At 46.3% G+C, this 27,484-nt stretch overlaps 1 protein-coding gene across 1 annotated transcript; it reads left to right on the top strand.

Annotated features, from left to right (window-relative positions):
- The first annotated feature begins 17,989 nt into the window (after window positions 1–17,989).
- Haus5 (HAUS augmin like complex subunit 5) lies at window positions 17,990–27,097 on the top strand. The gene is made up of 19 exons (XM_026380100.2): window positions 17,990–18,111; window positions 18,567–18,629; window positions 18,718–18,750; window positions 18,886–18,910; window positions 19,519–19,624; window positions 19,699–19,858; window positions 20,911–20,980; window positions 21,071–21,147; window positions 21,947–22,004; window positions 22,154–22,278; window positions 22,466–22,529; window positions 22,613–22,743; window positions 22,960–23,122; window positions 23,309–23,389; window positions 23,491–23,636; window positions 23,843–23,954; window positions 24,039–24,171; window positions 26,544–26,676; window positions 26,803–27,097. Exons 1-19 carry the CDS (start codon window positions 18,014–18,016, stop codon window positions 26,918–26,920), a joined length of 1,896 nt encoding a protein of 631 aa, XP_026235885.2. The 5' UTR covers window positions 17,990–18,013; the 3' UTR covers window positions 26,921–27,097.
- The last annotated feature ends 387 nt before the right edge of the window (window positions 27,098–27,484 follow it).

Genomic DNA, 27,484 nt, shown 5'->3' with positions numbered 1-27,484 from the left:
TGTGGGAGAACTTCCACCTGCCTAATACACATGTAATTGGAATCCCCAAAGGAGAAGGGAACACAGAAAGGTATTAGGAGAAATATTGACTCAGAATATTCCAGATAAGATGCAAGTTACAACCCTTCCAAATTCAAGTATCCCAATGAATCCCATGCCCAAGAGAAACAGTTCACTACATATGGTGATCAAATTCTCAAAACCAGGGACAAGAAGAAAATCTTAAGAGCAGCCAGAGGGAAAAGGCCGTTTACAAGAGACAATGACAGCACATTTTTAATTGGAAGCAAGGCAAAGAAGAAAGCAGTGGAAGCCTGGTGGCGTGGCGGCGCACATCTATAATCCCAGTGGCTTGGGAGGCTAAGACGGGAGGATCACGAGTTCAAAGCCAGCCTAAGCAATGGCCAGGTGCTAAGCAACTCAGTGAGATCCTGTATAAATAAAATATAAAAGAGGTGTGAGGATGGGGCTCACATGTATTGGTTGAGTGCCCCTGAGTTCAATCCCTGGTACCCCCCAACCCTCAAAAGAGAAAACACATGTTGAAAGTACTAGAAGAACTAAAAAGTTGACAAAAATACCCCTCAAAAATGAGGGGGGGAAAAAGAAAAGACAATTTCAGATATACAAACCCTAAAAAAAAAGTTTCAAAAATCTCTCCAAGTCGGAGGAAAAAGATGTCAGATTTGAATCTATAAAAGGGATTGAAGAGCACTGGAATAGGAATAAGTATATCCACATTTTAAATTATTAGAATATCTCTGAAAAGATTATCGGTCAGTTTAAAGCACAAAATTGTAATATGATATATAATACACATAGACGAAAAATATGTGAAACAATAGCACAAAGGCTGGGAGTGGAAGAATGGAAATACATTCTCTAAGGTTCCTACACTGTTGGACAGGGAAATGTGACAGATTTCTGAGAAACCTTGGTCTGATCCAGTTTTTTCCCTTTTTAGGTTTTCATTCTAGGGAATGACTGTAGCATGTATTGGGATTGCACCATCCTGAGAGAAGGAGGAACCAACCAGAAGAAGGTGTTTTTCTTTTAGCGGCCCCTTTGGAGCAGGGTGTTCTTCAGTGCTTTATCCCCTTGAGTCATGCACCCCCTGTTATAAAAGCTGGAATGAGAGGCTTTCTGGGCTTCCTCCTGGATGGTGCTATTGGGGCACACAGACAGGACTCCACTACCCAGGCCAGCTTTCTTGGGCCTTGGGGACTGTTTCACAATGACTCTTAGGCTTCTATTGTTCCTTGTTGCCTATCTGCAAGCAGTACGTCTACTTCAGGTAACCCGTGTGTGGCAGTGTCTGAGTTTAACAGTGCACAGTGAACGTGCTTTCCAGCTCTGTATGAAGTGTCACAAAATTACTTGAAACACAACTGATAATTTCAAGAGTTATCAACGGTCACAAAAAATGATGAAACAAAGATGTCTAGTCAATAAGCCAACAGAGGAGGAAGGAAATGAAATAAAATAATATTCAATTGAAAGAGAGATTGAAAAAAAAATGGAAAAAGATACATGCACTGAATAGAAAACAGGAAAACAGCATATTTAAATTGGACCATATCACTGAATTACATAAGAGGTAATGGCCTAAACATCCTAATTAAAAGACAGAAGTATTCCGATGAGATTAAAAAGTATATGCTAATCATAACAAGCACGTGGAGTTTAAAAGCCAAAAGAAGGGGGCTAGGGTTGTGGCTCAATGGTAGAGCACTCACCTCACATGTGCGAGGCCCTGGGTTCGATCCTCGGCACCACATATAAATAAATAAAATAAAATTATTGTATCCAACTACAACTACAAAATAAATATTAAAAAAAAGTCAAAAGAGGGGCCAGGTGTGATGGCCCATGCCTGTAATCTCAGCCCTGTGGGAGGCTGAACCATGAGGATTGCAAGTTTGAGGCTCACTCTCAGTAATGTAGCGATGCCTGAAGTAACTTAGTGAGACCCTGGTGCCGCCCTGTCTCAAAATAAAAAATAAAAAGGACTGAGGGTGTGGCTCAGTGGGTTAAATCCCTGGTACAAAAAAAAAAAAAAAAAAAAAGTAAAAAGAAAAAGATGAACTATTCCTTTCTTAGAGAATTGTCATATTATCAAGCAATCCTACTTCTAAGTGTGTGTATATATATATTTAAAAATAGGGTATCTAAGAGATACTTGCACATCCATATTTGTTGCAGCATTATTCACAGTAGGCAAAAGGTAGAAGCAACTGTACATTAATGTATGAACGGATAAACAAGATGTGAAATATACATACAAGGGAATATTATTCAACCTTAAAAATAAGGAAAATGTGATACATTTACAAAATGGATGAATCTCCAGGGTAGAATAGTAAGTTAAATAAGCCAGTCCCAAGTAGACACATACTATGTACTTCCATTTTATGAGGTACCAGAAGTAGTCAGATTCCTAGAGATGGAATATAGAATGATGCTTGACAGCGTCTTGGGAATGAGAGAAACAGGAACTTGTTTTTTTAATAGGCACAATATTTCAGTTATAAAAGATGAAAATGGAGGGCTGCTCAGTGGCAGAGTGCTTGCCATGAACCAGTGAAGCACTGGGTTTGATCCTCAGCACCACATAAAAGCAAAATAAACAAAATAAAGATATCATGTCCATGTGTAACTAAAAAATTTTTAAAAATAAATAAAATAAATGCATGCTGTCCAGCTACAAAAAAATTTTTAAAAAGATGAAAATGGATCTGAAAACTGGTTAAAAATATTAATATATTTAACATTATGCAGAAAACATGGCTACTTCTAGACTATAGAACCCATTTCTTTTTTTTAAATATCTTTATTTACTTTTTTTTTTTAATGTAGTGCCGAGAACCCATTTCTAATTCTGGAAATATGTCTCCAGGCTTAAGAAGGATGCATGGGATGAGTTATGCTCTTCCTAAATCTGTATGTTGAAGCCCTAGTCCCAGTACTTCAGACTGTTGTCTGTATTGTAAGTAGGGCCTTTAAAGAGGTAATTCAGTTAGAGTTTTGTAGGGTGGGCTTTAATCCAATTAGTCTTGTGTCCTTATAAGATTTTAGGACACAGATAAAACAGAGGGATGACTGCAAGATGGTAGTCATCTGAAAGCCAAGGAGATGGACCTTAGAAGAAACCAAACCTGCTGATACCTTGATCGTGGACTGCCTGTCTCCATAATGGTAAGAAGCTAAATTTCTGTATTTTAAGTTACCTAGTCTTAATGTTTTATATTGGGAGCCCTAGCAAATGAACAGTGTCCCTGTTCTGAATGATTTCTGGACACCACTCCAGTTGCTACAAAGCCCTCAGGGTGAACTGGAGCAGAAAATCACCACTCACACAGCAGGGAAATAAGACTCATCAGAAACAGTGACCCACAGCTTGCCCAGCCTTCTAGTTGGACAGTCCTGTGAGATGGGACTTCCTGCTACTAAGCTTGGGGAATTTCTTATTAACTTTTGATAATAAACACTTGATTAGCCTTTACAAATCCCAACAGACCTGCCAGCAGTCATCACAAAGAGCCATTCCAGGCCTCACTGACATTTAAAGATACCCTGAAGGTTCCCTATCACCCCACAGTGACCTCATGCAAGACTTTCCCTTTATGACAATATGTCCACCAAGGCCAACTAACCTCCCTCTATCCTGCTAGTGCACTTTACACTAACAACCTGACTTGCTAAATCAAATCAAATTATCAGCTGCCTGTAGCCTTAACATTCTACAGGCAGCTGAAAGCATCCTCCCCAAACACACATGAGAGAGAGCCTTCAGTGGTTCCCAGTGAGAACACATGTGCCCCATGACACAATCCAAGACCCTCCCTAACACCTGCAGTGACCTCTTATTCCATCCACACTGCCATGTGTAAGATCTCCTTGGCAGGGAAGAGGAGATTTTACAAATCTGCAATTACTTAGGGACTGGTTCCTGTGATCCTCTCCCTGACCACCCAGGATACCCTCAGTGATCCACTCTGACAACCCCAGCCGGTCCTATCTGGTCTGCATGTTGCTTAAAAAGTCACTGACAACCCTTAGTGAGCCACTTTAACAGCCCACCTGCCCTGATGTAGCCAGTGTCTGCCAATGTGGCTTTGTCAGTCCTGACATGGCTCCTCTGTCTCAACCAGACCCCTTCACCCATTATACATTCACCATTCTTCCATAATAACCCCAAATATTCTAGCATATCCCAAAACGTCCTTCCTTGCCCTCCTCAGTGTGATGGAATCACCTCCTCACCGTCTTGTCAGAATGCCTGTCTGCTCTGCCCAAGCGTTATTTCTTCCCTCAAACTGTGCTTGTCCCAGTGTACTCTGAGCAACAGAGCCAATTACCTCTGTACCCGCTTTACCCATGGCATCCTGTCTCTCCCTCACCCCTGCACCATTCTTCCTGTCTAGTGATGGTGCACAGCAGGGGACAGAACTCATCTCCCAGTGGAGCTTCTGCCATCTTAACTCCTGGACCAGGTCTCCACCCAGCATCCATATTAGGGGGATACTGCTTGAGGCATTTGGCTCTTTGCTGCCAAGCCTTGGCTTTGTGTTTTTTTTTTTTTTTTTTTTAGTCATTGATGGGCCTTTATTTACTTATATGTGGTGCTGAGACTCAAACCCAGTGCCTCACACATGCTAGGCAAGTGCTCTATCGCTGAGCCACAACCCTTGGCTTTGTTCTTGGTCTCCTCCATGAATATCCACAATCCAGGAGGAAGTGTGCATTCCAAATAGACAGAACTGAATCCAATTTAGGTACCCAGTTGGTGTGTTGGAGAATCAGGTTGTCAGAATTGCTTGGTTGGTGTGTGGAGCAATCTCCCCACATTTCCTGGTGTTGGGCTGTTGTTTGAATAGTGAGCAAGAGTAGGAAGAAATCTTTTTTTCCTGATCTCAAATGATTTGTCTCTCCAAACACTGAGGAGCAGGTGTCCCATTCATCATAAATAGGTATTTGCTGCCAGGCTGTTATGGTATAGATAGATGTGATGTGTCCCCCCAAACTCATGTGAAAGACGCTGAGGTGAAATGATGGGTTATGAGAGCCTTAGCTAATCAGTGCGCTGATTAACTGGCTGGTAACTGCAGGCAGGAAGGGTGTGTCTCCAGGAGATAGGTCTCTGGTGTCCCTAGTGAACAGAGCCCTCCCTCTGCTTCCTCTTGCCACACTCTTTTATGTCACCATGGGCCCAGGGCAATAGATTTGGCCATTTTCAGACTGAGACCTGTGAAACCATGAACCCCATATAAACATTTCCTCTTCTGTGTTGTTCTTGTTGGGTCTTTAGCTCATGGTGGAAAACAAACAAACAAACAAACAAACAAAAAAACTGACTAAAACACAGTGTTTAGTTATATTATTGCATGTATTTGGTGGTTTGTTCTTGTGGTGAGAATGAGGTCACTTCTTTAGCAATGACATCAAGATTATAATGAAGAGTGGCACAATCAACAAAATAATGGCTGCAATGGACAAGTAGAAGGTTATTTCAGAGGTCTTGGCTGCCTTGCCATATTGTCTTTTTTGATTGTAGTTTGCCGTCTGAGTTTCAGGGGAGAGGAAACAGAAAAAGATAAGCATGAAAGGGTATATGAAGCTGTGGGACTGTCAGGACCCAGTGTGGGGTCTGAACCTTAGCTCAGGTTCCCTGGATGCGATGGAGAACAGGGAAGAACCTGAGTCAGGGTCAGGGCCAAGAGGGAGAGGGAGGATGTGGTTTGGCATCATGGAGATTCCCACCTTGTATGAAAAGATCAAGGCTGGAATTCCTAGGGGCCAGAAGCAAATGATAGCCACGATTGATAAGATTAAGTAGTCATCGGGCTTCCTTCCGTCATGTCCTGCCATCCTTGAGATTATCTGTCATTTATTCAACCACCTGGTGGGCAGAGAGTGGGTTGGGTGAGTATGGCTTCTGGACTCTGCCATTCCTTCCCATTCCCTCACTTTTTACCCTAATGCATTTCTTCTTGGTTCCTATAAAATCTTCATTGTCTCCCTTTAAAACTTCTCATTATTGACTTCCTGTAATTCCCATTATGTCCTCTCTAACCTCTCTCTATGCTTGTTTAAAAATCTTCATGTCCATTAGTACTCCCCACTTTCTGGTCCTATAATCTGTCTCTCTCTCTCTCTGTAACCTATTTTCCTATCACTTCCTCTAAGTTCTCTACAGTCATTTTGATGACTCCCACCATGGTTTTTCATTTGGCTCCTTCTACTGTCCCCCACCCCAAATCCCTGCCTCTGAGGAGTCTTACTCCCTCAAACTCAACTGATCTCTTACAGCATTTTTTATCTATAATGCTGCCATTGTCCTGAAGGCAGCCTCATTTTCACCCTGTAAAACAAACTGTAAATAATATCCACACACTATCACTTTTAATCTGTAAAACCTTCATTATAAATTAATTACTCCCCTCTAAATCTCTCCTGCTATAAAATAATGCTCTCACTGATTCTTATAGAATCTCCCCCACTTTTCCCGGTGAATCCTTCATTGATCCTGCTCTAACCCTTTCCTACTAACCCATAAGCTACTCGGTTGCCCCACCCTAATCTTTGTCTACTCTAAGACTTTCTTTGAATACTGTAAACTCTGACTCCTTTCCCCTTATTATCTATCTAGTCTATTCTCTGACCCCTTATAAATTGGTGTCCCGTGTCCCTCTAACAACTTCTTTCTACCCCCGACCAGCTTCCTGATCTTTTCAACTACTTCTCCATCTACTTTGAATAGTCTCTCTGTTCTAAATCTGTGCCCCCTCCAAATACTTTTCTATGCGCTTGTTAACAAAATCCTGTCCCCATCATTCCCCACACCCCTTCCCCTCCTCCCCCTCCTGCTTGCTCACCTTAAATGTTACCATTAGGGCAGCTGGATTGGCCTTAATTGGACTACTCAGAAGCTCGCATAAGTCACCGGCAATTGCCATGGAGACCAGGCAGGCCCCACCTCCTATCCCGTTTTTCTACTTCTATTGGCTGGTTGCAGGTGCAATGATGCTCCAACCTATAAGTTGATTGGTACAGTGGTCTTGTGCACTCACGTGATTGGTCAATACAGGATTCTGCGCTTTCACTTTCAAAACGGAAGTATAAATAGACTTCATCTTCTCAAACCTTAGCTAAATCTACTCACCAAAGAACCTCTTCCCTACTTGCTTCCTTAGCTGTGTAAGAGCCTCTTCTGGATGTTCAGAGATTCTGAGGTTTCCCAAACCTCAAAAGCCTGATCACCTGGCTGTCACTATCTACAACGGGTCCCAGCTTGGGAGCCCTGGCGGGGTTGGGCATGGGCCTGGTATACCCCAGAATTCCTTGTAGGAAGAATAAATAAATGACTTTTTGCCCCCCAATCCACGATCTTTGTAGGGTCCATGGGGCCTGCGGATGCTCATGGTAAGATTCCTTCTCTGGCCTGGAGAATCAGGAGGTTCTGAAGGAACTGGGCCTGGCAAAGGCAGGCTGTTCACATATCTCGCTTAGGAGTGGAAAGGATATGGCCAAACCCAGGCATCTGCCTGGCCCCAGACTCCTTACTCCTACTCCCATGGCCCAGGACTCTCACCAGGATCACAGGATCCAGGGCCACAGCTGCTGATGTCATGGGCCCAAAGGAAACATTCACTTTGGCCTTCCTGGAGGAAGGAGTACAGTTGGGGCAGGTTGTACCTGGGAGAACAGGTGTCTATGCCCCATACCCTCCTACTGCCAGCCTGGCTAGTCACAGATTTTGCTGAGCCTGGGTCTTAGGGGCCACCTCTAAGATTAGGCCACCCTTATATCCTGGCAGGACTACTGCATGAGCCCCCTTCACTGGTCTCTCTGCTTCTCACCCCTGTAGTCTGTTCTCCACCCAGTGGTCAGAAATCATGTTTCATACAACCTGGGGAAGATGAAGTCACTGCTCAAAACCCTGCACGACAGTGGAACCTTTTCCTGACATGTTCAGAATGACAACAGTGGAGAACAGGCAATCTCTTTAGTGCTATAGGTGATTTAACTCACCTCATTATCATACCTACTCTAAAGGGTTGGTGTGAACATTAGCTGATTCAGTCAATCTTAGAAATTGAGGTACAAAAAAGTTAAGTCCCCTGCCCAAGCTCACACAGTTATAAATGGCCAAGGCGGGGCATGAACTCCATCTACCAGTAAAACTCCTATGCCTCCAGGGCCCTCTGACTGCTTCTCCTACCTCACCTCTTCATCTTGTCCCTCCTGTCTTCAAATACTGAGCTATATTTGCCTCTTGGCAGCTCTTCCTGAAGGCCAAGATTGGAGCCTGGCTGTTCCCTCTCTATGAATATTTGTGCCCCAACCCAGGTTACCTCCTCAGAGAGGCCTGTCCTGAGCATCCTAGCTCAGGTAGCTAACACCTTTCCCTTGGTCACACAGTCTTTTCTTCATTGAACTTATTTCTCCCCAAAATGACAGGATCTGTTTCCTAGTTTGCAGTCTGCCTTCTCTGCATCAAAGCATAAAGTCCAAGGGGTTAGGGGCTTGTCCTGTGTCTACTGTGTTCCCGTAGACATGGTGTTCTTGATGTACAGTTGGTACTATTCCTGGCACTGGAAATACAGGTATGTAAGATGACCAAACTCCCTGGTCTTATGAACCTTAAATCTATGGTTGGGTGTTCAGAATTCTGGAACCCAGTAAGGATCTGGGAAGAACACTGGGATCTCTAGGGAGAATGTATGGCCACCTTGTGAAAGCTGGTCTCTTGGGCAGATGAGGCCCACCTCTCTATGTTCTATACGTGTCTGAGCTGATTCTGCAGCTGCTATATTGGGTCTCGAAGTCCATGCTGCTGTCTTTGCTGGGCACCAGTTTGGGCCATTCGGAGAGCTTGATTCGGAGAGCATGTGTTCTGTTGCACCTGTTCCACAGCCACCCAGCATTATATTGTCCCTCTTCCTGGCCTCAGCTGTCATCCTGAGCCTCAGTTTCTTGCTCCATCAGCTCCATGCTCTGGTGTAACTCTCGGATCTCTGTCTGCAGGCGGGCTGCAATGTGGCTTCTGGCTCCAACTTCTGACAGACCTCGTAGGATCAGGTGTAGGGTCAGATGCTCGCTCTGACTCTGGCTTAGCCTGGCCTGACTACCTTTTGAAAGGCACCAGGCTCCTCAACTGCCAGGGATGAGGAGTTTTCCTGTGCAGAAGCACTGGTGTACTCTTTGGCTCCCTCTTTCCTCCTGAGCTTGTTTCACATCCTCCCAGCTTGTTGTCTGTCTGTGCTAGTGATACATTTCCATCTCAGTGGTGATCTCTTTCTAACTCCTACATTGAGGTGTCCTGAGGTCTCCTCAAAGCCTCCCCCTGGATGTCATTTAGGTTCCTTGCACCAATTGGATCCCACCCTAGCCTTTTCATCTCTCCAAATCTGTCCCATTCCCCTTCTCCCCTCACTAGCTTTGATGGGGCATACCCCCAACTGTGCCATTTCGCCAGTTGATTTCTGGCTCCCCCTGGACTGATGGCCTAGGAATGCAGGGATTAGGGCTGTTTTGTGACCCTTTGACCCCAGCATATCCAGCACCAAGCAGGGCCTAGAGCAACAGATGTACAAGTTCTTTCTTGGGTGGAAGGGAATCTTATAGCATGGAATTTCCCCCTCTGGACTGTCCTGGTGGCCATACCTGAAGAAACCATGCCAGAGTTAGGATATGTGTGGGGCTTGCAGAGGGAAGGGCAGGAAGTATGAGGCTGTGGGACAAGGCCAGATGGGACTGGAGAAGATAGGACGGGACAGCATTGAGAAGCACTTACCACAATAAGTTTCCCCGGATCTTCTTGACACTGCTATAGTGGAGAAGTGGAGCAAGAGGAGTTACTGTGAGACTTGCCTGTGCCCTCTTCCTGGCACTGAAGGCTCTCTCTCATGTGTGTTTGGGGAGGATGCTTTCAGCTGCCTGTAGAATGTTAAGGCTACAGGCAGCTGATAATTTGATTTGATTTAGCAAGTCAGGTTGTTAGTGTAAAGTGCACTAGCAGGATAGAGGGAGGTTAGTTGGCCTTGGTGGACATATTGTCATAAAGGGAAAGTCTTGCATGAGGTCACTGTGGGGTGATGGGGAACCTTCAGGGTATCTTTAAATGTCAGTGAGGCCTGGAATGGCTCTTTGTGATGACTGCTGGCAGGTCTGTTGGGATTTGTAAAGGCTAATCAAGTGTTTATTATCAAAAGTTAATAAGAAATTCCCCAAGATTAGTAGCAGGAAGTCCCATCTCACAGGACTGTCCAACTGAAAGGCTGGGCAAGCTGTGGGTCACTGTTTCTGATGAGTCTTATTTCCCTGCTGTGTGAATGGTGATTTTCTGCTCCAGTTCACCCTGAGGGCTTTGTAGCAACTGGAGTGGTGTCCATAAATCATTCAGGAACAGGTGCACTGTTCATTTGCTAGGGTTCCCATCAGAAAACACCATAGAATAATTGGGCTTAAATAAGAGAACTTAAATTTCTTACCATTATGGAGACTACTAGTCCAAGATCAAAGTGTCAGCAGGTTTGGTTTCTTCTAAGGTCCATCTCCTGGCTTGCAGGTGACTACCAGCTTGCTGTGTCCCCATAGTCATCCCTCTGTTTATGTGTTTGCTAACATCTTATAATGACACAAGTCTTATTGGATTACAGTCCACTCTATAAAATAACTGAATTACCTCTTTAAAGGCCCTACCTACAATACAGACAATAGTCTGAAGTACTGAGACTAGGGCTTCAACATACAGATTTGGAGAAAGCATAACTGCTGGGTTTCTGTTTGCTACTAAAAGGCTCAGGGAAACTGTGCTAATTGGGTTGTGTGAAATAACCACTCAAGAGACACAAATGCCTTTTTCTTTGGGGTTGCTGTGAAGGCTCCTCTGACCTTAAGGATCTGCAGGAAGAGAGAGAGAGAGAGAGAGAGAGAGAGAAAGAGAGAGAGAGAGAGAGAGAGAGAGAGAGAGAGAGAGAGCGCTTGCACACGCAGTGCTGACTCCTTTTATTGAGGAGAAGCTATTCAAATGAGGCAAGGGGTCAGGTTTCAGGGGCTGAGTCTATCTTCATGATGTCCACTGTTGGAAGGTTGACTGACACCTGGGTAGGCCACACCCATGGGCACAGTAAGAGAAGGGGACACACCAAGGGACTTCCATGGAACATTCTTTCCTAAAAAGGGCAAGGGGTTATAATACAAAGGAACAGGTGAGCATAGCTCCACCCATGGGGCTGTAGCAAGACACACAGGCGCACAAAGAACAGTTACTTGACCCCTAAAGAGAAGGGCAGCCTAGCAGCATGGGTGCCTGACGCCACATTGCTCAGCAGGGGAGTTAACTCGGTCACGTTTGAGGTTGGTCTCCTATACATAACTCATCTCAGTGCATCCTTTTTAAGCCTGGGGACATGTTTCCAGAATTAGAAATGGTTCTATAGACTAGGAGCAGCCATGTGTTTCTGGCTAGTGTTAAATACATCAATATTGTCATGCAACCAGTTTTCAGATCCATTTTCATCTTTTAAAACTGAAATTATCTACCTAGTAAATACAAGTTATTTTTCTCCCATTCTGGAGACCCTGACATGCACCATTCCACTTTCCATCTCTAGGAATCTGACTGCTCCTGGTGCTTTTAAAAATTGGAAACACAGTATTTGTCTTTTTTGTGACTGGCTTATTTCACTTACTATTCTGTCCTGGAGATTTATCCATGTTGTAACATGTATAAAAATTTTCTTATTTTTAAGGCTAAATAATATTCCCTTGTATGTATATACATGTTTATGTTTATCCATTCATACATCAATGTACAGTTGCTTCTACCTTTTGCCTACTGTGAATAATGCTGCAACAAACATGTATGTGCAAGTATCTCTTAGATACCCTATTTTTAATTCTTTTTATATATATGTACACTTAGAAGTAGGATTGCTTGATCATACGACAATTCTATTCTAACAAAGGAATAGTTTATCTTTTTCCATCTTTTTTACTTTTTTTTTTTTTTTTTTTTTTGTACCAGGGATTGAACCCATTGAGCCATATCCTCAGTCCTTTTTATTTTTTTATTTTGAGACAGGGTCTCACTAAGTTACTTCAGGCATCGCTACATTGCTGAGGTGGGCCTCAAACTTGCAACTCCTGGTTCAGCCTCCCACAATGCTGAGATTACAGGCATGGGCCATCATGCCTGGCCCCTCTTTTGACTTTTAATCTCCATATGCGACCATTATTTAACATATGCTTGTTATGTTTAGCATAAACTTGGACTTTACTTTTAATCTCATCAGAACATTTCTGTCTTTTAATTAGGATGTTTAAGCCATTACTTCTTATGTAATTCAATGATATGGTCTAATTTAAATATACTGTTTTCCTGTTTTCTATTCAGTGCATGTACCTTTAGTTCTCTTTTTCCATTTTTTTTGATCCCTCTTTCAATTGAATATTATTTCATTTCCTTCCTCCTCTGTTGGCTTATTGACTAGACATCTTTGTTTCATCATTTTTGTGGCTGTTGTAGTATTTTTAACTTTTGAAATTATCAGTTGTGTTTCAAGTAATTTTGTGACACTTCATACAGAGCTGGAAAGCACGTTCACTGTGCACTGTTAAACTCAGATACTGCCACACACGGGTTACCTGAAGTAGACGTACTGCTTGCAGATAGGCAGCAAGGAACAATAGAAGCCTAAGAGTCATTGTGAAACAGTCCCCAAGGCCCAGGAAAGCTGGCCTGGGTGGATAGAGTCCTGTCTGGGTGCCCCAATTGCACCATCCAGGAGGAAGCCCAGAAAGCCTCTCACTCCAGCTTTTATAACAGGGGGTGCATGATTCAAGGGGATAAAGAGCACTGAAGAACACCCTGCTCCATGGACGCTTCTAGTTAGTTCCTCCTTCTCTCAGGATGATGCAATCCCAACAACATGCTACAATAATTCTTGAGATTGAAAAGTTAGAAAGTCAGACCAAGGCTTCTCGGAAACCTGTCACATGGGGGCTGTTGTGCTGAGACCAGCATTTTCCTTCCTGTGATGGGTAGAGGCTCTGTTGGTCACTTCTGTAGTGATCTGGCCACATTCAAAGTGGCCCCAGAACACTGCCCTGATCCTGGAAGTAGCAGAATGTGTCCTCAGGCATAGGCATGACTTCCTTCAGCTCCAGGGGTCAAATTACCCTAACTGTCCTTGTAACCCTGCCTATCTTGACCTTTATTGGATAGAATTTTCTAAACAATGAGAGTCCTCCCAATAAAAGTTGCTAGCTGTCTCTGCCCAGCCTCTCCTGACATTCCTCACTCTCCCATTTGGGTGGCTTGAGGCCGAAAGCAGAGGAGCCATCCTGAAGCTTGATTTAAAGGTAAATTGTGTGTCTTGTATTTTATTTCGTATCCTAGTAAATTCATTCAAGCGAACTTTAGTTTAGCCGCCCACGCTGGTGGGGTCGGCACTGTCATATTGCCCTGTCCAATAGTGTAGGAATATTAGAGAATATGTTTCCATTTTCCACTCCTAGCCTTTTTAAAAAAAAATTAATTATTGATGGATACAATACTTTTGTTTTATTTTTTTTATGTGGTGCTGAGGATAGAACCCAGTGCCTCACCCATGCTAGGCAAGTGCTCTACCACTGAGCCACAGCCCGGCCTCCACTCCCAGCCTTTGTGTTATTCTTCACACAGTTCTCACCTGTGTATATTATATGTCATATTACAATTTTCTCTTTAAATTGACCAATAATATCTTTAAAGATATTTTAATAATTTAAATATGGATATACTTATTCCCATTCCAGTACTCTTCATTCCCTTTTATAGATTCAAATCTGTCATCATTTTTCTACTACTTGGAGATTTTTTGAAACTTTTTTTTGTAATGCAGGTCTGCTGATGATAATTCTTTCAGAGTTTGTGTATCTGCCATGATGTTCACCCTCATCTCAGGCCCAGGTCAATGGTTCTAACTGCCCATGGACTGAGACCATGGGACAAAATAAATTTATCCTCCTCCAAGTTTCCTCATCAGGTATTTTGATCACAAGGATGAAAAGATGAATAACACATATATCTTAAAGTTCATTAATATTTTCTTCTGCAACAATCTTTTGTTATTCCTATCCATTCTTTTTTTTTTCATTTCAGATGTTGAGTTTTCACTGCCAAAATTTAAAGTGGAGATACATGTATTTTTTTTTCTTTCATGACTATACTTAAATGTTTTATATCCTCTAGCACTTAGTTCAGATGGAATATAGTTTTAAGAGTTACTTTAAAGTCTTTGCCTACCAATTATATCATCTAACTACATTCTGGCTTAGTTTCCATTTACTGATTTTCTTCATCATTTTGAGTCACATTTCCCTGCTTCTTTGCTACTTAGCTATAATTTTTTTACTGATGCTGTTCTCCCCCTCCCCCCCTCCTCCTCCTCCTCCTCCTTCTCCTTCTCCTCCTCCTCTTCCTCCTCTTCTTCTTCTCATCTTTTTCATTTTTATGATACTGGGGAATGAACACAGGATCTCCCACATGATAAGCAAGTGTTGTCTTACAACTGAGCCACAACCCCAGCTCTGCTGACAGATAATGTTAATTTGTTAATTTCATATTATTGGATTCTGGAATATATGCATTTCTGTAAATATCCTTGAATATTCTTTCTGGAATGCATATAACTAATACCTTCATTCTTCTAAGTCGCTCGCTCGCGCTCTCTCTCTCTCTCTCTCTCTCTTTCTCTCTCTCTCTATATATGTATATATACATACATATACACACACATATATATATTATATATATAATATATGTATAACTTTTTTTAAAGAGAGAGAGAGAGAAAGAGAGAGAACTTTAATATTTTTTAGTTCTCGGGGGACACAACATCTTTGCTTGTATGTGGTGCTGAGGATCGAACCCGGGCCACACGCATGCCAGGCAAGCGCGCTACGGCTTGAGCCACATCCCCAGCCCTGTATAACATTTTTGTACCAAAGATTAATGCCAGGGGCACTTAAGCACAAAGCCACATCCACAGCACTTTGTGTGTGTGTCTGTGTGTGTGTGTGTGTGTTGCTGAGGATTGAACCCAGGGCCTATGGGCACAAGGCAACACTCTGCACTTTTTTAATATTTTATTTAGAGACTGGATCTCACTGAGGTGCTTAAGGCCTCATCAAGTTTTTAGAGCTGGCTTTGAACTCCCTATCCTCCTACCTCATCCTGCCAAGTTGCTGGGATTACAGTCCTGCACCACCATGCCTGACACCTTTAATCATTTTTAGTCAGTTTCAGAGAAGGATTTGTTCTAGGGTTAATCTTTCCCTGCAACTAAAGTAACAATCTCTTCCCAGTACCCACTGAACTACAAGGTGTTCAGTAGGTGGTATCATCCATGTTCCTTGGCCATTGTGGCTCTGAAGATTGTTCCCTTTACTAGTCTCAGATGTTTCTTCCTCTCCCCTCAGGGAGTTTCCTCCTGCACATCTTGTATCATTACACACTCTACAGAATACTGGTAGGGAACCCTGTGCAGTTCCCTTCCAGGCCTGTTCTCTCCTCTCCAGGACTACACCCTGTGAACTCAAACAGTCCTGCCTTCTGTGCACTCCTCGCTCCTTCTCAGTTTAAGGAAGATGAGGTCTGCTCAGTCTCTGCTCCTTGCACTGAAGCCTAGAACCTCTACAGGCAGTCAGCTAAGGCTCACCCTTCTCTGCTTCTCTTCTCAAGGGTCATCATTCTTTATTGCCTGCTATGCATTGCTTCAAGACTGTTGTGTCATACATTTTAGCTCATTTTACAAATTTGTTCAGACAATTTAATTTGATCCCTATTACTCCATTTTAAGCAGAAGTGTAAGTAGCCAAAAGGTTTTAGTTGTTTTTATTCTACAACTTTTACCATTCTCTTTTCTGCAATAATACTTTTGACAATAATACTTTAAGAGATGTTTAAGAATCTTATTATAAATTGGGTATAATTACAAAATTAATCAGATATAGGAATAACCAGGCTAGAGCAGTTAAGCTGGTACATGGAAAACTGAAAGAGGATCTAACCATTATCTCTTTTGACAGGATGAGGAGGGCTTTCTCTTAGGAGATGAAGGCCTCCCAGGTGTAGGGGGAAAGTCAGATACTAGGCCACCCAAGAATCACAAGAGTCCACCATGACCACATTCTCTGATCATCAAGTAAATTTAATATGCAGTCACATAACACATGAAATATAATGTATATAGCTAGTATATTAAAAAGAGATTTTGTTGAGTTTGGGATGTAGCTCAGTGGTTGAGCATTTATTTGCCTAACACTAGTTTAATTCCCGTGGCATCCAAAAGAATAAAAAATAAAAAGTTTCTCTAGAAATTGGTGTTATGCTTCTGTCAAAGCTCACTAAGATGCTAATAACAAAAAAAAAAAAAAAAAGGGAACAAGACTGTGCCAGTTCATGGGGCTGGGGATATATAGCTCAGTTGGTAGAGTGCTTGCCTCAAATGCACAAGGGCCATGGGTTCAATCCCTAGCATCACAAAAAAAAAAAAAAAAGAGTATGCCATAACATATGACTAATATCCTTCAGAAGCATTGGATTGTGTGGTCAGACTGTTTAGCTCTATGATGAATTTACAATCCTCATTCAAATCAGCCATGTCATCTGGCATTCCTGCTACCACTGCATGAGCATTCCTGTTCTTCTACATCCCCGCCAGTACTTGGTGTGGTCAGTGTTTTAGGTTTTAGCTACTCTAATTGATATCTAGTGGCATCCCATTATTGTTTTAACTAACAATTCCCTGATGAAGTTGAGAATCTTGTATATTTATGTGCCATATGTAATGCAATTGGTGAGGTATCTGTTTATATCTTTTGCCCATTAGTTTTATTGCTTTTTTCTTACTGTTGAATTCAAGAGCTCTTCGATATTCAGGATACACGTCCCTTATCAGGTATGAGTTTTGCAAATATTTCTTCCAACCCTGTGACTTGTCTTTGCATCCTTTTAACAGCCAATACATTTGAAAGTTCTCACTCATCTTCAAAGCCCCCAGAAAAGCTCATAGACTCAAGGGAGACTTGGTGTCTAACTGACTGATTTTAAAGTAGTCAACACTACACAGGACTGAGGGTGGAGATGGTTGTGGGGAATGACAGCTGTGGAGAAAGCAAACATCCAGGAGTCAACCCTGCCAATTTTTACTCCTGGAAGCCCACCAAATTACATCAACCTTTGACACTCTCTTCTGCTCCTCAGTCTTTGAGAAGTATTCAAAGGAATCTTCAGCTTCTCTTCCAAACCTGCTATATCAGTGGTGAGCAAGACCACGCTGGTCCCCACCGTCAGGAACTCACTGTTCAGTGGGGGAGGTGGGCGCTTCCCTAGGTAGGGATGGTAGAAAAAGAGCAGCAGGGGTGGGTCATTTTGCGACAGATAGAGCTCTGGGCGTTCTGGAGGGCGCAGAAGCCTAGAGCAGAGATGTGGCAGTTCAGTGGGAGCGGGCGCGATGTCATCGCGCAACACAGGGTCAGCTCCTGGGACACTAATGACATGGGGAGCAAAGGCGAGGACCTGAAAGGCTGCGTAGCGCGGCGAGGTTGGGGCCACGCTCTCTGCTCTACCTGCGCTCAGCCTTGGGACTCGCTGCTTCTGAAACTCGTGAGCAGTGAGTGCCGCGGTCCACCACGGGACCCCTGCGGATGCCAGCCCCGTTTCTCCAGGACCTGAAGAGGGCACTGAGGCCCCTCTGCCTCTTCACCAACAGCTGGCGGTCAGCGGAGCAGAGGGGAGGCCAGCGGACGCCAGCGCCTCCCTCAGTGGGGCCCACACGGGAGCACTGGGCGCTGCGGGAGCACTGGGCGCTGCAAGACCACCGCGACCACCCGCGAGCTGGCGGCTCAGGACTCTGGGTCCTTCCGGCCCCGGGGGCCTAGCTGCCGGCGCACTCGTGACGTCAGAGGAGGGCGCCACGCTTGAAAGAGAGGGCGGGAGGCGGCGGCCGGGCCGGGCGCTGTCATGGAGCTAGTTCCGCAAGCGCGGGAACTCGGTTGCTGGGCGGCCGAAGAGATGCGGGTGCCCGCGACGTCCCGGGCCCCGGAGTCCACCCTGCGCAGGTGAGTCGGGCGGGCCCTAGGGTCTCCCGGTTCTTCAGAGAGTCGCCACCAGGGAGGACCCAACAGCTGAGTCCGCCAGCTCCTTCCTATCCTGGCAGTGTTAAGTTCTAGTAGAGCATCTTGTATATGAGGGACAGGCCTGATCGTGACCCCACATTCCCACTCCACCCCTTAGCAATAACCACCACAATGGACTGAATCTGTAGGAGTGAGGACCCTGTCTAGTCATGAGAGCTCTTCAGGGCGGACCAAATTTGTCCTCCTCTGCAAGTTACTGGAATGAGGATGCCCCCATACTTAGTGATAAATCACCCTTTCTGTGACTAAGAAGGGCCTTCCTTCCCCCAGAAGTGAGAACTCCTTAGCAAAGACTTTCCCTTTTACCATCACCCTAGCAATAAGCATCCTTCACCTGGGTTGTGCCCCAGACATAACCTTACACCCTGTCCCCACAGGCTGTGTCTGGGCCAGGGGGCTGACATCTGGGCCTACATCCTACAGCATGTGCATAGTCAGAGGTGAGCCAGTGGGATCAGGGGAGGGTGCCAGGAAGAGGGTACAGGCAAGCCTCACAGTAACTCCTCTTCCTCCACTTCTCCACTATAGCAGTGTCAAGAAGATCCGGGGAAACTTATTGTGGTAAGTGCTTCTAAATGCTGTTCCATCCTATCTTCTCCAGTCCCATCTGGCCTTGTCCCCACCCACAGCCTCATACTTCCTGCCCTTCCCTCTGCAAGCCCCACACATATCCTAACTCTGGCATGGTTTCTTCAGGTATGGCCACCAGGACAGTCCAGAGGTGAGAAGCCTATGCTGTAAGATTCCCTTTCACCCAAGAAAGAACTTGTACATCTTCTGCTCTATTCCCTGCTTGGTGCTGGATATGTTGGGGCCACAGGGTCACAAAACAGCTCTAATTCCTGCATTCCTAGGCTTACAGTCCAGGGGAAGCCAGAAATGAACTGGTGCAATGGCACAGTTGAAGGTTTTCCACATCAAACCTGGTGAGGGGAGAAGTAGTATGGGCCAGATTTGGAAGAGATGCAAAGGCCAGTTTGTGATCCATTTGGTGCAGGGAACCCAGATGACATCAGGGGGATGCTTTCAGAAGACCTCAGGACTCCTCGGTGTGGGACTCAGGGAGGAGATCACCCCCACTGAGACAGAAATGTAGCACAAACAAAAAGTAAAATAAAGTAAAACCTGCAGGGAGGATAAGTGAAACAATCCATGAGGAAAAGGAGAGCCAGAGGGTATACCAGTGCTTCAGATCAGACAAGGAATCTGCACAGAAAAACCCCTTAACCACTCCCCTGATAGATAAGAGCCTGGTGCCTCCCAAAAGGTAGTGAGGCCAGGCTAAGCCACACTCAGACAAGCATCTGACTCTATACCTGATCTCACCAGGTCAGCCGGAAGTTGGAGCTGGAAGCTACAGTAGCACGCCTGCGCACAGAGATCCAAGAGCTAGACCAGAACCTGGAGCTGATGGAGCGAGAGGCTGAGGCTCAGGGTGACCCATGGGGCCAGGAAGGTGGGCATTGTAATGCTGGGTGGGAAAAGTGCTGACCCCTGTGTCTCCCACAGACCTGGCTGTGGAGCAGATGCTGCAGAGCACACGGGACACCCAGTATCGAGCTCTCCTCCTCCGGGCCCAAACTGGAAACCTGCGAAGACAGCAGCATGGACTGCGAGTCCCCACGCAGCAGCTGCAGAATCAGCTCAGGCGCCTACAGGACATAGAGAGGTGGGCCTCATCTGCACAAGAGACCAGCTTTCACCAGGTGGCCACACATTTACCTCTGAGATCCCAGTGTTCTTACCTGATCCTTGTTGGGTTCCAGAATTCTGCACAACCAACCCTAGGATTTAAGGCCCATAAGCCCAGTTAGTTTTGCACCATCTCTTGGGTAACAACAATAAACATAGGACAGGCCCCTGTTTATGCTCCTGGACCTTATGCTCTGATGTAGAGAAGGCTGACTGCAAACTAGGAAACAGATTCTGTTATTTTGGGGAGAAATAAGTTCAATGAAGAAAAGACTGTGACCGAGGGAAAGGTGTTTGCTACCTGAGCTAGGATGCTCAGGACAGGCCTCTCTGAGGAGGTAACCTGGGTTGGGGCACAAATATTCATGGAGAGGGAACAGCCAGGCTCCAATCTTGGCCTTCAGGAAGAGCTGCCAAGAAGCAAATACAGCTCAGTATTTGAAGACAGGAGGGACAAGATGAAGAGGTGAGGTAGGAGAAGCAGTCAGAGGGCCCTGGAGGCATATGAGTTTTACTGATAGATGGAGTTCATGCCCCACCTTGGCCATTTATAACTGTGTGAGCTTGGGCAAGGAATTTAACTTTTTTGTACCTCAGTTTCTAAGATTTGTTGGAATATGATAATATTTATATCACCCTTTTATGGAAGATATGATAGTTATATGTGGTAAGCTATGTATAGTGCTAGAAAGACTGCCTGTTATTCACATTGTCATTCTGAACATGTCAGGGAAAGGTCCCACTGTCATGGAGGGTTTTGAGCAGTGACTTCATCTTCCCCAGGTTGTATGAAACATGATTTCTGACCACTGGGTGGAGAACAGACTACAGGGGTGAGAAGCAGAGAGACCAGTGAAGGGGGCTCATGCAGTAGTCCTGCCAGGATATAAGGGTGGCCTAATCTTAGAGGTGGCCCCTAAGACCCAGGCTCAGCAAAATCTGTGACTAGCCAGGCTGGCAGTAGGAAGGGTAGGGCACAGACACCTGTTCTCCCAGGTACAACCTGCCCCAACTGCACTCTTCCTCCAGGAAGGCCACAGTGGATGTGACCTTTGGACCCCTGACATCAACAGCTGTGGCCCTGGAGCCTCTTGTCTTGGTAAGACCCTAGGCCATAGATGAAGGTGTGAGAAGACTGGGGTCAGTCTGACATCTGGGTCCGTACCATGTTCTGTCCTCTCCTCCAAAGCGTGATGTCCGAACAGCCTGTACCCTCCGGGCCCAGTTCCTGCAGAATCTTCTCCAAGCCAGGGGTGGCAGCATCCTGTAAGTGTTCCCAGGACCCAGGAACCCTCCAAAGAACTTTTACTTTAAAGGCAGAAAGTAACTTGTGTATTAATTCTTCGGTTGCTGGGATTCTGTGCTGTATCAAGTCCAGGCCCTTCCATGACACGGTTCCCAAGCCGTGACCCCGTATAGAAAGCGATGGTCACACTTGCAGCTCACTATTAGAGTGCTTGCTTAGCATGTGTGAGGTACTAGGTTTGATCCACATAAAAATAAATTTAAAGAAAAGTATTGTGGGGGCTGTGGATGTGGCTCAAATGGTAGCATGCTCGCCTGGTTCGATCCTCAGCACCACATACAAACAAAGATGTTGTGTCCACCGAGAACTAAAAAATAAATATTAAAATTCTCTCTCTCTAAAAAAAAAAAAAAAAGAAAAAGAAAAGTATTGTGTCCATCTACAACTTTAAAAATTTTTAGAAAAAGAAGCAGAAAGTGATAGTCACAGCTATTGGGGTTGGGGAAGCCTGGGAGGCTCAAAGTAACCAGAAGAGACCCTTTCCCAGCTAAGGAAGCAGGGAGGTGAGGGGTTCTCTGACAAGGAAGCTTAGATAGTTGGGGTCACGAAGGCATCCCAGGTTTAGCACGCATGTAAAAGCCCCAAGACTTGTAAACTGTAGAATTAAGGATCTCCAGTCTAGCATGCCAACATGGGCTCAATTTCCTCGTATGTAAAATGGGGACAATGACAGTCCCTACTTTAGTGTGGGGTGGTAATAATCACAGAGGTATTTGATTTGTCTTATAACATTCTCTATCCCTTTACCCACCCCAACAGAAGCCCTCAGGATGACCATTTTGGAACTTCATACCAGCAGTGGCTTGGCTCAGTGGAGGTGAGATGGCAGGGCCATCAGGAAAGGCCACACCCTCCAGACCTGTAAAAACATCGGGTGCCTGCTCATAAGTCTTCATCCCTACCTCATTCCCATGGGGTCCCATCATGCAAGCCTGCCCCCGCCCTGACTTCACCTTTATCCACCAGACCCTACTGACAAACCACCCTCCAGGCCATGTCCTGGCTGCCCTAGAGTACCTGGCCGCAGAGCGAGAAGCAGAGATTCGATCCTTGTGCAGAGGGGATGGGCTCAGAGATATCGAGCTGTCCAGGTAAGGAGTAGAATGTTCCTACATTCAGGGCAGGCATGTGGGTGGGTGAGTTGGGACAGGGTCAGGAACACGCATGGGGTAGAACTGCAGCCCAGTGCCATTGTGGCAGGTGGGTGTCACTGGCTCCCTCCAAGTACCAAGGCAAGGATACAGGGCTGTTCCCTCAGCAGCTTTGCCCCCACCCCAGTCCCCAGGCACCGGACCAGTCAGATTCCAGCCAGGCCTTGCCATCCATGGGGCACCTCATCCAGGTAACCCTAGGTACCTTCCCAAGACCTATTCAGTCCCCTCATCCCCATGGATCATGCCCACACAAACTTTGTACCCATCCCAGGAGGGCTGGCAGACTGTGGGTGCACTTGTTACCCAGCGGGGTGCTCTCCTGAAGGAGCGTCAAATCCTGACTGGCCACCTCCAGGGCCTGGTCGAGGAGATAGAGAGACGTACCCTGGGATCCAGTGAGAGGTAAGGGGGTTCCTCCAGCAGAGGCCTCTAGACCATCTCTCTCCCTGGCATCTGTAGACCTGGGGTATGTCCTACCTCTGTGGCTGCCCCTGCCTCCCTTTCCTCACACTTTGTTTCCCAGTGTTTGTGGTTCCTTGTGCATCCCTGCGGATCTCTTCCTCCCAGTGTGGGTCTCAGTCCCCTTTCTCTCTTTTGCTTTCTCTGCTTGTCCCCCAGGAAAGTGCTAATACTGGGACTTAGATGCTGTGGACTGTGGACAGAGCTCAAGGCCCTGAGGGCCCAGATTAAGGAACTGGAGGATGCAGCTGGGCAGAGGCAGCTTCTGCTGAGGGAGCTGCAGGCCAAGCAGCAGCGGATCCTGCACTGGCGCCAGCTGGTGGTGAGAGGCAGGGCCTGGAGCTGGTGGAGGGCCAGAGTGGAGGCTTAGAGCCTTGTGAACAGGAACTGGGCCTGCCAGTGGGGAGGAAGCTCAGGGTGAAACTCCCAAGAGGAAGCAGGACCCTTTGCATAGGGTCTGAGGAGGGAAGGATACACAGCTACTCTGAAGGGCATCTTGGTTCCCCAGGAGGAAACCCAGGAACAGATCCGCCTGCTCATCAAGGGCAACTCAGCCAGCAAGACACGCCTATGCCGCAGTCCTGGAGAGGTGAGATGGGTGTGGGGGAAGGTGTGGAACAGGGGACTAAATCTGCTAGGGGTGAGGCTGGGTGGAAGCAGGCTGCCCATCCACTTTCTCCCTCCCAACAGGTACTGGCTTTGGTTCAGCGGAAGATTGTCCCCACCTCTGAGGCCGTGGTACCGCAGAGCCAGGAGCTGCTTCGCTGTCTGGAGGAGGAAGCCCGACATCTGCCCCGCATTCTGCTGGGCACCCTGCTGCGGCATAGCCCTGAAGAGTAAGACTGAGGCCAGCCCTGTCTCCCCTGCCATGGGTGACTGTCACTCCCTTCACCTCCTGAAAAAAATGTAGCTTCAATGTTTCCAGGCTGCCCAGACCTCACCCTTAGGTCACCAGCCCCAATCTGGTCTGCCTTCAAGTTCTTGGGCCCCCAGACTTCTAGAACTCAGTCTTCTATCCAATCTGGACTGTCCCCCACCCCAGGTTGAAGCCCCTGCCCACGATCCTACCATCCATCCACCAGCTGCACCCCATGTGCCCAAAGGGCTCTAACCTCATAGCGCTGAGCCACATACTGGGGCTGCCCATAGGAAAGGTAAGTGCCTGTCCTCTATGACTTATCTGCCCCCTGCCCTCTCCAATCTTCACCCCAAGGTGACTGTTGTCCCCCTCCTTCCAGGCACCAGAGCTGCTCCTCCCAAAGGCTGCCTCTCTTCGTCAGGACCTTCTATTCTTCCAGGACCAGCAGAGTCTCCGTTGTGGGGATCTGCTCCACATGAAGACCAGTCTGCCATCGGGACCATCCCCCCAGGGTAGGCCTCTACTGCTTCCCACATCCAGCCTCCCTGGGCATTCTCAGCACGTCAGCCTCCCAAGTAATAACAGACAACACCCACTGCTTAGTCAGTGCTTCCTGTGTGCTGAAGCACATCCAGTTGTTTGCTGCATGGCAAGCCCGTGTAGTAAACGCTGCTGTTCTCCCCATTTTACAGAGAAGGGAACTGAGGTACAGAGAGCTTAGTAGTTTGCCTACATGGTAGAGCTGGGATTTGAACCCAGGTAGTCTGACGTAAGCCTGTGCTCCTGACCACTAGACCACACTGCCATCCATTTGCCAAGTACTCACTCATCACCCCCAAATAGAGTGGTTAAAAACTAGGCTATGGAGTTAAAGTACCCAGATTCTCTTGTCAACCCTTTCCCTTCCTTGTCGAATGATCTCCCCATGCCTCAGTTTCCTCCTCAGTGGAGTAAGCAAAGTAACAGTGTCATAGAGAGTTGCTGGGAAGATTCAGTCAGGTGACCCAAATACGGCATTGAACAGTACTTGGCAGGCAGCAAGCACTTGGTGTCTGTAGGGTGTGTATATACTTCGTCTCTTTGACTCCTCACTGTGAGGGAAGTGATTATTAAGACCCGAAGTTTGCAGATAAGAAAACAGAAACTCACAGATATCCTGATGCCAGCCCAAATAGTTTGATGGGGAGTAAGGAGACAGCTGGCCAGCCCCAAGAAACCCATGGTAGAAGTACAGAGCAAGGAATCAAAATATAAATAAGTGGAAGAGGTGAATTGATGAGAGATGAATTGGGGACACCATCAGGCAAGTAGGAAGAAACCATTTTCAGACCCTTGAGTTTGGGTCTCCCTGCCTTCCATCTCACCCCGAGGAAAAGGAACACTGTGTAGAAAAAATAAGAGCAGTTCAAGACACATCACAGCATGTCCCTACTTCATGAGCATTGTTTTTGTTGTTGTTTTGGTTTTTTGTGGGTTTTGTTTTTGTTGTTGTTTGTTTGTTTATTTGTTTTGGTACCAGGGATTTAACCCAGGGGTGCTTCACCACTGAGCCACATCCTCACCGCTTTTTATATTTTATTTAGAGACAAGGTCTCACTAAGTTGCTTAGGGCCTCACTAAGTTGCTGAGGTTGGCTTTGAATTTGTGATCCTCCTGCCTCAGCCTCCCAAGCCACTGGGATTGCAGACATGTGCCACTATACCCAACTTCATGGTCATCTTGAATCTTTTATAACTTTCCTCTACTCCAAAGAGCAATTCTGTTTCTTTTCTTCCTGGTTTCCTCCTGTCAGTTTATTATTCCACCCTCCTCAACAGGTGCTTTAGCTAAAAACAGAGCAGTTGTCCTTAATTCCTCCCAGATCCCAACCTGCCCTCAAACCTGTCAACAAGCCCTGTGGGTCCAATTGCCAGAGTTCTCTCCAATCTGCTTCCTGCCCCACAAGCCTATGACTCAGTTAAGTCCACTTACCAACAGATATAGCTAAAGTAAGGACAAGAGTCATGATCAAGGTCATAGGTAAGGCAGGATGGAGTCAGGATTCAGGCTCAAGAGATCTGCTCATGCTAATAATCTATAACTGCTCTGAGCTGGGCACATGAAGAGGGGCTAGGCCCAGTCACAGTTCTAGGGAGAAATACCACAAAAGTTAAGACTGGAGAAGGCTGAGGAGAAAGCCTTGCAATGAGGGATGCTAAAGAAAAAGGGCTGCCTAAGGGAAAATGGTATCTCACACGGGCCTTGGGATTGGGTCAGGTTTTTTTCCAAGGAATAGTGAGCAGGGGCCACATAATATAGACTCAAATACCAGGCTGAAGACTTGGACTCTGTTTTGGGGGACCTAGGGAAACATTCTAAGCAGGAGAAAGAGAGGATCAGGTTCAGGCTTCAGAAAGATCACTATGACTGCCAAGTCATGGGTGCCAGGTTGCTTCTCTGAAATGTGACCAGAGTAAGAGACTGAGGCCTAGAATATGAGGGAGGCTGAGAGTGGAGTAAGAAGACAGGAGAAACAGACTCAGTAAACATGGGCTGAGGTTGTAGTTCAGTGGCAGAGCATTTGCCTAGCATGCACGAGGTCCTGGGTTCCATGCCCAGTACTACAAAAACAACAAACAAAAAACGGAATGAGAGACAAAAAACATGAACTTTGGAAGCTGAATGGGTGGCCATGACCTGATGAAGGTAGGGAAGAAGGCATCCAGGATGAGACCTGGTGGAGATGGGGGTATTGCCCTGACATGAGGACCTAGGAAGAAGGACAGGTTTGGGAGAGGTCTTGCTGGGGTCAAGACTGGGTGACTGCAGACTTGGTGACCTATTGGCTGCAAGGCTCCGGCAAGCCAGAGGCCTCAAAGCTGCCTCCCTGGTTTCTAACCTCCAGAGCTGCTGCAGATCCAGGCGTCCCAGGAAAAGGAACAGAAGGAGAACCTGGGGCAGGCTCTGAACAGGCTGGAGAACTTGCTGAAACAGGCACTGGAGCGAGTCCCTAAACTGCAAGGAGTCCTGGCAGACTGGTGAGAGGCGGGCACAGAGAGGGAGGGAACTAAGCCGGGTGGAAAGTGAGGGCACAGGTCATGATGGTGGAAGGCCAGAGCGGGTCAGAAGGCTGGCCTTCCCTCTGACACTATGCCCTTTCCCAGGTGGGAGCAGCCAGGCCAAGCCACCCTCTCCGGGGAGCTCTGCCAGGGCCTGTCCCTGCCCCAGTGGCGGCTGCGCTGGGTCCAGGCCCAGGGAGCTTTGCAACAGCTGTGCAGATGAAGAGGGGCCTCAAGGGGCTGGGATTGTGGCTCAGCAGTAGAGCGCTCGCCTAGCACCATCGGGGCCCGGGTTCGATCCTCAGCACCACATAAAAATAAAGGTATTAAAAAAAAAAAAAAAAGAGGGGCTTCAAACCAGAATTGAGAATTTCACATTTGTTCGCCCCAACACCTCACATCCCCCAATAAAACATTGAAAAGAAAGCATGGCCAGAATTTGTAGCCCCTTGTCTCTATCCCGTAGTCCCCCTCAGGCTGCTCCGCTGCTCCTCTCAATTCCCTTGTCCTTGTCCTTTCATTCAACCAAAGCTAAGAGAATAGCACACTATGGACCATACTCCAGGTACCCTTTAAAGTCCGTCCATCACTTTCCCTCTCAAGAAAATATAACTGAGCACCTTCTCTAGATGCTAGGGAACTGCACTGTGGTGTGCGGAGTCACTTGGGCCTCAGGAAGGGTTTACAGGTGGAGGCTGCAGTGTCCACTGGAATTTGCTGGTGTGAGGGCCCCTGAGGAACCCAGTGCCATGGGAGTGGGGATGGGGTCAGGAGATAAGATAGTCTA

Source organism: Urocitellus parryii, chromosome 15, assembly GCF_045843805.1.
Source record: "Urocitellus parryii isolate mUroPar1 chromosome 15, mUroPar1.hap1, whole genome shotgun sequence".
Classification (NCBI taxonomy): Eukaryota; Metazoa; Chordata; class Mammalia; order Rodentia; family Sciuridae; genus Urocitellus; species Urocitellus parryii.
This window is presented reverse-complemented; position numbering and strand designations above follow the sequence as displayed.

Coding starts and splice junctions, on each gene's coding strand:
- Haus5 (XM_026380100.2), top strand. CDS start 18,014: ATGGAGCTAGTTCCGCAAGCGCGGGAACTCGGTTGCTGGGCGGCCGAA. Junction 20,981..21,070: donor CCCTGGAGCCTCTTGTCTTG/GTAAGACCCTAG, acceptor TCTCCTCCAAAG/CGTGATGTCCGAACAGCCTG. Junction 21,148..21,946: donor GCCAGGGGTGGCAGCATCCT/GTAAGTGTTCCC, acceptor CCACCCCAACAG/AAGCCCTCAGGATGACCATT.